This window comes from Oncorhynchus mykiss, chromosome 12 (assembly GCF_013265735.2).
Source record: "Oncorhynchus mykiss isolate Arlee chromosome 12, USDA_OmykA_1.1, whole genome shotgun sequence".
Classification (NCBI taxonomy): domain Eukaryota; kingdom Metazoa; phylum Chordata; class Actinopteri; order Salmoniformes; family Salmonidae; genus Oncorhynchus; species Oncorhynchus mykiss.
In genome coordinates, this window is record NC_048576.1 from 44,092,213 (window position 1) to 44,106,600 (window position 14,388).

Sequence of the window (14,388 nt, forward strand, 5' to 3'; positions counted from 1 at the left end):
GTTCCTAGGTGTGAAAAGTGTGTGCAAGGGCATGAGACAAAGGCATGTGTAGCATTGGAGAAAGTAGTGGTATGTGTTAATTGTAGGGATACCCATGGGGCTGGAGATCAGAAATGTCCACGAGAGAGGCAGGTTGAGGTTTCCAGGGTTAGAGTATTGCAGAAGCTGTCTATGCTGAGGCAGTGAAGAAAGTAAAGGAAGATGGGTCAAGGGGGGGATCATGAGGAGTCTTGTGAATTGTAGAGTTGTACCAGTGCAGAGGGATAGTCCAACAAGTGATGTATGATTTAAATAATGGGTATTCTTTGTTTTTATATGTTTGTTTTTTTTACATTTTATTCAAGCAAAGTATAAAGGTGTTATACTCCAGTCTAGTTGGTGGCAGTAATGCAACATGTATTGGATTCCAACCGCCATTAAACGTCATCGAAGAAGAAGGTACCTAAGAAGAAGTTTACGGAAAATGGCCAGCTTTGGCAGGGTTGCTGGAGTTTTGAGAAACTTTTGGAGGAGACCTTGGTCATATAGAACGCTGCATAGTGCCCTGAGACCTGGCATTTTGGGGTCTGCCGTTGGAAGCGGGCTGGTATATTTTCACTTTGAGTCGAGCAAGAGGTTTTTGCCCTTCACCGTCCATGCCGAGGAGGAAAAGGTAACATTCGAGTCTCTTTGGTGAAGTGGCGCAGCTAACTAGCTGTCTGTAAAGTTAGCAACGAAGTTTGAGTTAACTAGATCTCCGAACTTGCCAGGAATCTTGCTAAGTGCCTGGTGAATCAGTATTTGTATGCTAAACTTTTCTACCAGGCATTATCACAACTGAATGCTCAAGTAAACAAAAATACGAGCTGACAATTACAGTAGGCCTATTAGTAAACAACAAGTAGCCTATTTAGCTAAGGCTCTGCATACAAATAATATGGTAACGTTAGGTAGCTAGTTATCGGAATGTTTTTTTTTTTGGATCCAATCAACATTTTGAGAGTATTGTGGTGTATTCAGAACGGTGTTAAACGTTTAATTAGACGGAAACTGTGCATGATGATTACAGTGGCTCAGAGGGCGATATTGTTTTGTGTGTTCTTTATATATTGTAATGAACAGCAGTGAGCAGGTCTCGAACCCTCGACCTTCGAGCTACTCTTGTACACTACTCCCTCCTTTCAAAGAGCGCGTCCTCGCGATTCTACGTCTTACAGGAACGCGCTCACCGGCCAAGCACACGCACTGTCGTGGATGCGAGGTCCGATCACTTCTGACACCAGGTCCGGCGCGCTATCGACTGTCGTTACAATATGAGCTGTGTTCGAATACTCATACTAACCATGCTATCCGTGACGTAAATGTATAGTATGCTTATTGGTCATAGTATGGATATAGTTAGTATGCCAAAAGTTTCCGGATCTCGTACTACATTCGCCAAAATACGAAGTATTCAAACAGTGGACACTTGCCGTGATTTTAGGATCCATAATGCAATTCTTCTGGAAATGGGTGTGACTTATGCAGCCGAAGTCTTAACGAGAGCGGATACAAATGCATTGCTTAACTAATTATGACAAATGTTGGGCAATGTAATGAACGTTACTTTTCGAATAAGTTACCTTACAGTTATGTTGGCTGACAATTCGTTAGCTACGCTATCCTTACGAACCACATACCGGTTACATACTGCTGTAAATCAAATCAAATTGTATAAGTGACATTTGACTAGATATTCAGGAGTCTTATGGCTTGGGGGTAGAAGCTGTTTAGAAGCCTCTTGGACCTAGACTTGGCGCTCCGGTACTGCTTGCCGTGCTGTAGCAGAGAGAACAGTCTACGAATAGGGTGGCTTGAGTCTTTGACCATTTTTAGGACCTTCCTCTGACACCGCCTGGTATAGAGGTCCTGGATGGCAGGAAGCTTGGCCCCAGTGATACACTGGGCCGCTAGAACTACCCTCTAGTGCCTTGCGGTCGGAGGCCGAGCAGTTGCCATACCAGGTAGTGATGCAACCAGTCAGAATGCTCTCGATGGAGATGCTGTAGAACCTTTTGAGGATCTGAAGACCCGTGCCAAATCTTTTCAGTCTCCTGAGGGGGAGTTGGTTTTGTCGTGCCCTCTTCACGACTGTCTTGGTGTGCTTGGACCATGTTAGTTTGTTGGTGATGTGGACACCAATGAACTTGAAGCTCTCAACCTGCTCCACTGTAGCCCCGTCGATTAGAATGGGGGTGTGCTTGGTCCTCTTTTTCCTGTAGTCCACAGTCATCTCCTTTGTCTTGATCACATTGAGGGAGAGGTTGCATAAAGATATGCTATGTTAGCTAGCTGCTTTCTAACAGCATTAACGACGTTAGTTGGTTACTAATACGTCAAAATTGCCAGAATATTAACAATATCCTATCTAACTATTGACTTGATTATTCCAGTCATTAGTTGTGCGTTCTCAATTCAGGTGCTTTCGTAAATTTGCTCTGGCTATCCGAGTTAGTCCGAGAGCACTCTCGTTTGAGTGTACAAGAGTAGCGCAGAATAACTGAATTTACGAACGCTCAACACCTGTTGAATATTGCCGGTGTTGGTAAAATAGCTTAATTAAATTGTTGCCAGCAGCAGTTTGTCACCAACTGTCTGGATAACATGAAAACTGCCTAACCAGCTCTGCTAGGGTGAGTGAAATGGTCAGAGTGAGGTGTTCTCTCATTTGTGTCTGGAAGTAGCTAGCCAGTTGTAAGGTCAGAATGCTTAAATCAACCCTACTCCTCGGCTAGAGCATCCAGTGTGCACTCTGAACGCTCCCAGAGCGAAACGCTATGAATTTACAAACGGACAATCTGACGACGCTCTGAATTTACCAACGCCCAGAGCACACTCTGGCACTCCAGATTGAATTTAAGAACACACCCAAAGTAGTAAAATGTCTAGCTAGTAATTTGTTATGCTAGCAAGAGGTTGCATAGCAACAGCATCAACTTCCGGTAGACAGGTGAAGCGCTAGTATGCTCAACTGAAGGATACTGTTTGTTTACAGTATACTAAAATGAACTAATAGTATGTAGTTTATACTCATTAAGTATGTTAGTATGGGTATTTGAACACAGCTATGATCTATGTCTGCTCCACAAGTTTTGCTATTTGTTGGTCACACCATATTGATTAGGGCTGCTTTCAGTATGAAGAAAACGGTGTGCAACGTTAAATAAAAAGGAAACGGTGCCGATCTGAACGACCAGTTGAATAACGGTGTGATTGTGGTGACCGAGAGGGACAGGCCTATGGGATAATATTTTCTATGTATAGGGAAATTGTGCCATCAGTTGATACATTGATAGAATAAGCAAGCAAATAAAATGTATCCATTAGCTAATTGCTGTTTGCACGAATGTCTATGTGCCAAAATAGTTGGTCAGGAGTACTGACCATTCTATTTCCATTATTTTATCAAATGTTCAGCTTTGCACTGCCCCTTAGTTTAGACTTTGTCCTCCTTTTAATGCTAATTCTTCATTCTGTATTATAGGTGCTTCCAGTATCCCAGATGTCTGCCAGACGGATGCGCTTCAACCAGTTTGCCTCAATGATGTACGATGAGGAGCTCTACATGACACCAAGGGATTTCCTCTTCTCAATCATGCTGGAGAATGTTGACCGTAAGTACAGTAGTATCAAATGATAGTGTCCATGTTGTAAAATGGCCTACGTGGTTGAAAAGGAATACTGCATTATGTAATGAATGTAATTGTTTGGCATATGGCTTCATTGGCTAGATACAAGCTCCATCTGGGTAAGTGTATTACATTTTATTCCAAGCAACAACTGCTCTTTACTTTTCCTTCTGCTTGTAGGTAAATTGCAAAATAAAGCTCTAACCAAAAAGGTGAGTGTTGGGATCGGGTTAACACATTGTCAGAACTTGTTTTGGATTTCCTATAGTCTTACCAACATGAGCATTACAGCACGAGATTACTTTTTGTTGTTTCTCTTTGCATAATTGATGATACTTGCAGGAGGTGGATAAGATGCTGGATGCTGCCTCATGGGCCAAGGCAGGCAACAGTCTGTTCAGAAACTTTGGAGACAATGGTACGTTTTCATGCCATGGTCAAGCAACCTCACTGGTGCTACGTGCGTTATCAAAGTTAGAAGATGCTGGCTAGTTATACTTCAGGCAGGAAATATGTATTTGATGTTGGAGTCAATCTAAACGGGTTAAATGAACACTCACTGAAATGTTTGTGTGATACAGATGGCATGTTTTGTGTCTTGCAGGTCTGATATCCTACACAGAGTACCTGTTCCTGTTGACTATTCTGACCAGTAAGTTATAGACTCAGCATGACATACAGTAGAAACAGCCCTCCCTTTCAATGACATGCATCCTCTCATGCTTACACAGCACATCGTACTTCATCTGGGTCGTGTCCATTAGTAAAATGGTTTGCAACTGAAAATAAAAATGTGTGTTTATTGGACAAGTTTAGTCGATATCAATTGGCTAGCTAGTTAGTGGTATCTACTCAGTTGAGCTCTGCCCGACTGCTGGGGTTGCTGTGGAGGAGGTCAAAGGGTTTGAGTGTAGCCTAGTATCATTCAATCGGTGACATCACCTGCTCAAGGGTCGCGGCTTCTTCATGGGCGACAGATGTTGATGTGTTCAGAGGGTCCCTGGTTTGAGTCCAGGTTGGGGCAGGGAGAAGAACGGAAACAACAGTGTTACACAAGGACAGATGATACCTTCCCGTTTCAGAACGTTTTCTACCGTTGGGTGCCTAATGAACACAGCTCTGGTTTAGCACAGATGTAGCATATAGACGTGCAAACATAATGAATGTGTGGCAACACCTTTGTACAATAGCTGGCTCATTTATGAATTGCCGAGCTTCCGTTGCTCATGATATTTTCAGGCCCCTCATCTTATTGTCTGCACAATAGGTTAACTTAATTTGACGTAGCCTAATCTAATGTACTATCTATCATGTTTAGGATAGTATATTGTGTAGCCTGCTACTGTAACATTGTGAAAATAATAAGATTATGTATGCATTACTTGATTTTGTGGGATTTTCTATGCCCTCAAGGTTAGTGCAGTGACTGAAAAGCTGGCTAAAACTTATGTGGCTGGACTGACAACCTGGGTGGTGGTTTTCAGTAGGCACAAAAATAAAAAATAACAAATTCAAACAGTCCAATAGAACGCACATTTTATTTTTCTATTTATAGTATTTTTCTCTCATACTTAGATACTGAACACACAGCTCATGTGGTAGTGTTTTGGCGAATTAACTTTCTCATTCAAAATGTTGCCCAGTCACTAACAATGTTGTGCTAGAATCATTATTTCAGAAGACCCTGCTGTTAAGCGCTCATTTTGTCGCTGCTTTGTTGGGTCCAAGCAGTACCTACAGTTGAAGTTGGAAGTTTACATACATCGTAGCCAAATACATTTAAACTGAGTTTTTCACAATTCCTGACATTTAGTAAAAATTCCCTGTCTTATGTCAGTTAGAATCACCATTTTATTTTAAGAATGTGAAATGTCAGAATAATAGTAGAGAGAATGATTTCAGCTTTTATTTATTTCATCACATTCCCAGTGGGTCAGAAGTTTACATACACTCAATTAGTATTTGGAAGCATTGACTTTAAATGGTTTAACTTGGGTCAAACGTTTCAGGTAGCCTTCCACAAGCTTCCCACAATAAGTTGGGTGAAATTTGGCCCATTCCTCCTGACAGAGCTGGTGTAACTGAGTCAGGTTATTAGGCCTCCTTGCTCGCACACACTTTTTCAGTTCTGCCCACAAATGTTCTATAGGATTGAGGTCAGGGCTTTGTGATGGCCACTCCAATACTTTGACTTTGTTATCCCTAAGCCATTTTGCCACAACTTTGGAAGTATGCTTGGAGTCATTGTCCATTTGGAAGACCCATTTGCGACCAAGCTTTAACTTCCTGACTGATGTCTTGAGATGTTGCTTCAATATATCCTCATAATTTTCATACCTCATGATGCCATCTATTTTGTGAAGTGCACCAGTTCCTCCTGCAGCAAAGCACCCCCACAACATGATGCTGCCACCCTCGTGCTTCACGGTTGGAATAGTGTTCTTCGGCTTACAAGCCTCCCCCTTTTTCCTCTAAATATTACGATGGTCATTATGGCCAAACAGTTCTATTTTTGTTTCGTAAGACCAGTGGATATTTCTCCAGAAAGTATGATCTTTTTCCCCATGTGCAGTTGCAAACCATAGTCTGGCTTATGGCGGTTTTGGAGCAGTGGCTTCTTCCTTGCTGAGCAGCCTTTCAAGTAATGTCGATATAGGACTCGTTTTACTACGAAAATAGATAATTTTGTACCTGTTTCCTCCAGCATCTTCACAAGGTCCTTTGCTGTTGTTCTGGGATTGATTTGCACTTTTCTCACCAAAATACGTTCATCTCTAGGAGACAGAACGCTTCTCCTTCCTGAGCGGTATGACGGCTGCGTGGTCCCATGGTGTTTATACTTGCGCACTATTGTTTGTACAGATGAACGTGGTACCTTTTTTTCTTTTGATTTTCCCATGATGTCAAGCAAAGAGGCACTGAGTTTGAAGGTAGGCCTTGAAATACATCCACGGGTACATCTCCCTTTCACTCAAATGATGTCAATTAGCCTATCTGAAGCTTATAAAGCCATGACATCATTTTCTGGAATTTTCCAAGCTGTTTAAAGGCAAAGTCAATTTAGTGTATGTAAATTTGTGACCCACTGGAATTATGATACAGTGAATTATAAGTGAAATAATCTCTGTAAACAATTGTTGAAAATTACTTGTGTCATGCACAAAGTAGATATCCTAACCGACTTGCCAAAACTATAGTTTGTTAACAAGACATTTGTGGAGTGGTTGAAAAACAAGTTTTAATGACTCAACCATTTTAATGTTAATGTTAATGTTTTAATGTTAACTTCCGACTTCAACTGCAGATAAGCCTGTGATGTTATTTTCTAATAGAAAATGCATTGTGTAATTTCAGAGCCACACACAGGATTTCATATAGCTTTCAAAATGCTTGATATTGATGGCAATGAGCATGTGGACAGAAAGGAGTTTCTCAAGGTATGCTTTTATAATGTGTATTATATAATGTTCCTCACATTTTTGTTTTTTATATCGTCGCTCTCTGATGAAAACCGTGTAACTGCATTTGTGGCAAATTTTTATTTATTTTTTTATTGATTGAAAGCAGTAATTCCCCTCAATGTACTCTGAACATTTCGTGACTCTAGGACCAAGAAAATGTATTCATAATTGCATGTTCGTTAATGCGGAATTTTTTTATATATTTTTTTTATTTACTGAAACATTTGTGGTTTGAGGATGAGGTTTTCATCAGACAGTGATGATATACTTCTCAAGGAGTTGATGGATTTGTATTTTCATGTTGCATATAGTAATTTGTATTGTCTGATTGTATATCAAAGTATACAGTCATGTATATCTAGATCAAGTATCCACACTGTTAAATTCCAAAATATTACCAGCCCTTACATGGACGTTGCCCAGTTGGAGGTTTTAAAATAAATGCTCCAACAAGTGAGTACTATACTCTTGATACTAACTCAGTCACATGTTGTATGGCCAGTCTGCACCAGTTTCTTCCAAAAGGCACCTAAAGGACTCTGACTCTCTGTATAGATTGATGAGGGGAAAAATCAATTCAATCAATTTTAGAATAAGGCTGTAATGTGACAAAATGTGGAAAAAGTCAAGAGGTCTGAATACGTTCCAAATGCATTGTATGTTACAGAATCTAGCTTGTAAACATACTGTATTTGCCAGTTGGCTTTAGCACAATGCAGTATGCATACATTGCTACAAAAATGCATGTGACTGACACAGTTTTGCGCCAAACCAATGAAAGTTGATTCCCTAATTTTGAATAGAGCCTGGTGTAGACATTCAGCAACACTGGGAACCACAGGGTTTAGATAGCGTTAAGAGACCTCTGTTGTGTGTTCCTACTGGGAATATGGGGTCCAAAACATCTTACATGTAAGCATGTTATGCACCTGACAAAGTAGAGCGAGGAGCAGCATGGATAATCATTCAGCGTGTTTGAGAGGATCAGTGTGAGCAAGGCAAGTGATCGCTTTGGTCACATCATGAGTAGTATTTGGGTTGCAAGATGATTTGTAGATCAGTAGTTCTATGCGGTCCATCTGCTGTTCAGTCGATCTCAAACACACACTGTTTGCTGTTTCAAACTGGCTCCAGTTTTAATATTAGTGAGGCATTGTGGGTAGTAAACCTTTTTGACTAATGAAAAATTATCTTATTGCTGACATTTATTGGATAATCCAGATGAGTAAGAGGTATGTATGTGTTATTAGTGGGTTTATAACTGAATTAGTAGTTTCCTGAATTTTTAGACTAAGCTAGCTAAGAAATGCTCTCACTAGTAGTAAATGTTTTTAGCTCAATCTTTTGTAGTTTAGTATCTGCATTTATTATAATACAAGGAATAATTGTTGCTGCTTTGTTTTATGATGAAGCTCAAGAAAATCATTGGGAAAAGAAAAGAGAAAGTGCCCATGGAAGGTGCCACAGACGTGGTGAGTCAACACTCTAAACCTTTTTAAGACTGAACTCCTTAGTCATTTATGTGAATTGTTGAAAAGTTTTCAAAATACTTGATATGGGCAGCAGGTAGCCTAGGGGTTAGAGCGTTGGGCCAGTAACAAAGGTTGCTGGATCGAATCCCTGGGCTGACAAGGTAAAAATCTGTCGTTCTGCCCCTGTACAAGGCAGTTACCCCACTGTTCCCAAGTAGACCGTCATTGTAAATAAGAATTTGTTCTTAACTGACTTGCCTAGTTAAATAAAGGGTATTTTTTTAACATTTATTTTAAATTACATGTGGAAATGCACATTGAAAGCACTAAACCTTGCCAACTGTCATTGTACGGTGACGTAAACCATTGCGTACCGGCTGGAAAACTGATTGTGTTTACTCATATTTCAAGCGTGATGGGGCTTGCAGTAATAACAAAGGCAGGAAGTGTTGAAACTTGATGTCATCTTCACAGAAACCAGTCGTAGAGGGGGATGGTGTGAACACTACACTGCAGGCATTCTTCTTTGGCAGGAATGGCAAAAACAAGCTTCAGTACAATGTATTCTGCAGGTAAAATACACTACATGACCAAAAGTATGTGGACACATGTTCATCGAACATCTCATTCCAAAATCATAGGCATTTAATATGGAGTTGGTCTCCCCTTTGCTGCTTTAACAGCCTCAACTCTTCTGGGAAGGCTTTTCACTAGATGTTGGAATATTGCTGCGGGGACTTCCATTCAGCCACAAGCATTAGTGAGGTTGGACGATTAGGCCTGGCTCGCAGTCGGTGTTCCAATTCATCCCAAAGGTCTTTGATGGGGTTGAGGTTAGGGCTTTGTACAGGCCAGTCAAGTTCTTCCACACCAATCTTGACAAACCATTTCTGTAAGACCTCGCTTTGTGCACAGGGGGCATTGTCATGCTGAAACAGGAAAAGTCCTTCCCAAAACTGTTGCCAAAGTTGGAAGCACATAATTGTCTGTAATGTAAATGTATGCTGTAGTTCCAGTGAAGGGAAATCTTAACGCTTAGCCCGAACCATGAAAGGCCTAGCCCGAACCATGAAAAACCGCCCCATTGGTGAAGCGTGATTCATCACAGCCGTAATTGGTGAAGCGTGATTCATCACAGCCGTAATTGGTGAAGCGTGATTCATCACAGCCCTCATTGGTGAAGTGTGATTCATCATCATTCATCGCAATGTTTCCACTGCTCCAGAGTAGAATGGCAAGCTTTACAACACTCCAGCCGACGCTTGGCATTGCGCATGGGGATCTTAGGTTTGTGTGCAGCTGCTCGGCCATGGAAACCTATTTCATTCAGCTCCCGATTAACAGATATTGTGCTGTGAACATTGCTTCCAGAGGAAGTTAAACTCCGTAGTGATGGTTGCAATCGAGGACAGACAATTTTTTATGCACTTCAGCACTCGGCGGTCTGTGAGCTTGTGTGGCTCACCACTTTGCGGCTGAGCCGTTGTTGCTCCTAGAAATTGCAACTTCACAATAACAGCACTTACAGTTGACTGGGGAAGCTCTAGCAGGGCTGACTTGTTGGGAAAGTAGAATCCTATGACTGTGCCAAGTTGAAAGTCAATGAGCTCTTCAGTAAGGCCATTCTACGGCCAATGTTTGTCTATGGAGATTGCATGGCTGTGTGCTTGATTTTAGCAATGGGTGTGTTTGAAATAGCAGAATCCACTCATTTGAAGGGGTGTCCACATACTTTTGCATATATAGGTGTACCTAATCCTAGTAAAATCATGTTTTCTCATATGCACTGAATACTTATTGTTGCTCAAGGATCAGTGTTGCCTGTTAGATCATAATATAGTTACAAGGACAGGGAGACCTGATCCTAGATCAGCATAACTACTCTGAGACACTGAGTACGGGCCCGGAACCGACCTAGTCACATTCAGTGTCTTTACTCTGGATTTCTCTTCTAGGTTCATGGAGGACCTGCAGGCAGAGGTGCAGGAGATGGAGTTCTTGCAGTTTTCCAAGGGCATGGACACCATGCGGCGGGAGGACTTTGCAGAGTGGCTGCTGCACTACACCAACGAGGAAGCCAACGAGGCCTACTGGGAGAACATGAGGAAGAGGATCCCCGCTGGCCAGGTAAAAAGGAATGTGGCCCTGTTCCAATGCTTTGAAAAATCCACCCTTCCTTCCTTGGTCACCACAGATTATTAGGGGTTGTGAAAGCAAGGTTGAGAATTGCCACCCAATTACTTTCCCCAATCCAACCAATTCTGATGTGGGGTTACTTTAATGTAGAAAGGATGCATTTTCTATTCAAACAGGGCCAAGGATAATAGGAAGTCAGGTCAATGTACCTTCAGGTTTAAGAAGTTGTGAAATAAACCCATTTTTCTTGGGGGGGGGTCTCAAGGGTTGACTTCTCAGTATACAACTTGGACATTTGTCCCTCTTCTTTTGTAGAGCATCACATTTGATGAGTTCAAAGCGTTTTGCCTATTCACCAACAACCTGGAGGACTTTGCCTTCTCTGTGAAAATGATAAGTGAAGCCAACCGACCTATTGGAATGGGTAATTTTAATTTCTACCTTGGGCATTTTGTATGAAAGTTTCTGATTCGACACAGTCAAATCACTTCAACCAAAGACATTATCCTGATAATTTGACTTTCTTTTGATACTCCACAGTCCAATTTAAGCGAGCTGTGAAGATCGCCACAGGGCACGACCTCTCGGAGAACGTGCTGGACACTGTGTTCAAGATCTTTGACCTGGACGGCGATAACTGCCTGAGCCACAAGGAGTTTATCGGAGTGATGGAGGACCGAGTACTACGTGGCTTGAAGGTAAAGGGGGTATTTACCAGTTGGCAATCACATTAAAAAGTATGTCAGGGTGTTATTTGATCTTGATCTGTGCTTCTTTCAAACTTTCAAGTCTCCAATTTACTTGTTAATAATCATTGTGTTGTGAGGTGCGGTGCGGTCTCTGTATGAATTGTGCTACACAAGTTAAGTTTCAGCCGAGGCTACACAATCTAATCAAACCGCCCCGCCCCCTAGGACACCTTTTCCAGTGTACTAAATGACCTTTTAAACGTTCCGCGATGTGTTACTTTACGCACTTTTTTGGGGGGGAGAAAACCTCACGCTGATCATGTTGTCCAAATTTTCCAGAATGTTAATCTCAGAAGTGAGGATTAGGAAAGGGAGGACGCAGCGGAGATTGCGCAACATTTTTGGGGGGGTTGTTTAGTCCATATAAAAAGGTGTCCTGGTGATCAATTCACGCAGCCACTCTGTAAAGTTTATTAACATTATTATTATTATTATTATTATTATTATTATTAGAGGTCGACCGATTTATGATTTTTCAATGTCGATACCGATTTATTGGAGGACCAAAAAAAAGCCGATACCGATTAATCGGACGCTTTTTTAAATATATATTTTTGTAATTGACAATTACAACAATACTCAATGAACACTTTTATTTTAACTTAATATAATACATAAATAAAATCAATTTAGTCTCAAATAAATAATGAAACATGTTCAATTTGATTTAAATAATGCCAAAACACAGTGTTGGAGAAGAAAGTAAAAGTGCAATATGTGAAAGCTGGTGGTTAAATATTCCCAGTTTAGAAGTTTTAGGTTGTAGTCGTTATTATAGGAATTTTGATGCGTCGACTATTTCTCTACCATTTTGTATTTCATATACCTGGATGTTCATATAGGCACTTTAGTATTACCAGCCTAATCTCAGGAGTTGATGGGCTTGAAGTCATAAACAGCGCTTTGCTTCAAGCATTGCTAAGAGCTGCTGGCAGTTTTCTTTTTTGATTTCACCTTTATTTAACCAGGTAGGCTAGTTGAGAACAAGTTCTCATTTACAACTGCGACCTGGCAAAGATATAGCAAAGCAGTGTGACACAGACAACAACACAGAGTTACACATGGAGTAAACAATAAACAAGCCAATAAACAAGTCAATGACACAGTAGAAAAAAAAGAAAGTCTATATACAGTGTTTGCAAAAGGCATGAGGAGGTAGGTAGGCAGTAAATAGGCCATAGGAGCGAATAATTACAATTTAGCAGATTAACACTGGAGTGATAAATGTGCAGATGATGAGGTGCAAGTAGAGATACTTGCAGTAAAGTGTTGTATGAATGAATGCTTATGAGCATGCTGCTAACTACCACGGCTCAGTCAGATTGCTCTATCAAATCATAGACTGAATTATTATATAATAAACACATAAATACGAGCCTTTGGTCATTAATATAGTCAAATCCGTAAACTATCATTTCGAAAACAAAACGTTTATTCTTTCAGTGAAATACGGAACCGTTGCGTATTTTATCGAACGAGTGGCAACCCCAAGTCTAAATATTGCTGTTACATTGCACAACCTTCAATATTATGTACAATTCTGACAAATGAGTTCACAGTTCGCAACGAGCCAGGCGGCCAAAACTGTTGCATATACCCTGACTCTGCTTGCACTGAACGCAAGAGAAGTGACACAATTTCCCTAGTTAATATTGCCTGCTAACATGAATTTATCTTACCTAAATATGCCATGCCAATTAATCGGTCGACCTCTAATTATTATGTGATGTTTGTATTTCCCCAGGTGCAGCCCCAGCGTGGCATCATAGATTATTGGAAGTGTGTGAAGAGGGAGACACTGAAAGGGGCCCAAGAGGCCCTCCGGGACACAGGAAGCCCTTTCTGAGGGGTCACGTTGTTGGATCAAGAAGCTCCTTGTGAGGTTTCACTGGGTGACTCCAATGTAAAGCATTGATGGCTGACCATCAAGTTGCTCATTATCACTTGATATTTGTCAATGGATTATTAATATGGTCCTCATGAACCAGATCAATAAGGGATGATGCCAAATTCTATATTTTTCAGGCTTCCTTTTTGTTTGTGAAAATGTTATTACAATATACATAATCTATGGGTAAGTGTTTTGTTTACAATATTTTTTATATTTTCTAATTAGGCTTGGGTGTTATACTGGGGTATTGCCGAATACCGACGGTATGATTTTCAATACCGTGCTACGCCACTACTTATAGCAGACATTCAATCGCCTCATGGATCGAGATCCCTAGTGCCTAAATTGTTGTGTCAAAAAAAAGTATTAATCTTTTGGGTGCCACTTATGTGAACATTTAGCGATACTGTATACCTCGGTATGGTACAGAAACGGTATGAAAATCTAGATACCGCCCAATTCTAATCATGGAAATTGGTTGTGATGCTTGGTAGCAGTCTATGCATACAAGGCATGTGAAATGTGAGCTCGTTTGACATTTATTGAATGTCTGTCACCTTTTTCTACCCTATCTCGCTGCTCAAATACATTGTTTACAGTTAGAGGTGGTTTACTGTGGTATCATTGGAATTTCAAAATGCTGAATCATGGAAAAAGTTAAGTATTAAATATGTGCCTGTCTTCAAATATCTATGTACAGTTGTGCTGTAATATATTGGCACCCTTTCAGAATTCCCTTCTTAAATAAATTGTAATTTAGGACTTGGTGTTTGTTTGATTTGGAATTGATTTTTCAACGTCAAATGGCCTGGACTAAATTATACAAAATTCTAATTAATTTGGTTGGAATCAGGTTAACGGTGTAATTTCTCAACAGGGTAAAAATAGCATTTCAAACAGTTTTGAACTTTCCTCCTTTGGAAAGTGCAACTGTATACCTTTTCTAAGATGAATTAAATGTTTGAAAAATGCTTCACTTCTCCTGGTATTTGTGTGTGCCATACAGAAACATTTTTACAAAAGGGTAGGAAT

General features: G+C 40.6%; 1 protein-coding gene and 1 long non-coding RNA gene across 2 annotated transcripts; both read left to right on the forward strand.

Moving 5' to 3' along the window:
- The first annotated feature begins 400 nt into the window (after positions 1 to 400).
- LOC110537648 (calcium uptake protein 2, mitochondrial) lies at positions 401 to 14,319 on the forward strand. Its single transcript, XM_021623848.2, has 12 exons — positions 401 to 652; positions 3,503 to 3,632; positions 3,828 to 3,859; positions 3,990 to 4,065; positions 4,252 to 4,299; positions 7,002 to 7,084; positions 8,521 to 8,580; positions 9,055 to 9,152; positions 10,536 to 10,707; positions 11,032 to 11,140; positions 11,257 to 11,414; positions 13,210 to 14,319. The coding sequence occupies exons 1-12, from the start codon at positions 464 to 466 to the stop codon at positions 13,309 to 13,311; spliced, it is 1,257 nt and encodes a 418-aa protein (XP_021479523.1). The 5' UTR covers positions 401 to 463; the 3' UTR covers positions 13,312 to 14,319.
- Positions 4,306 to 5,143, forward strand: LOC118937675. The gene is made up of 2 exons (XR_005034985.1): positions 4,306 to 4,914; positions 5,061 to 5,143. It is a non-coding gene; the product is annotated as an uncharacterized LOC118937675 (long non-coding RNA).
- Positions 14,320 to 14,388: the final 69 nt, after the last annotated feature.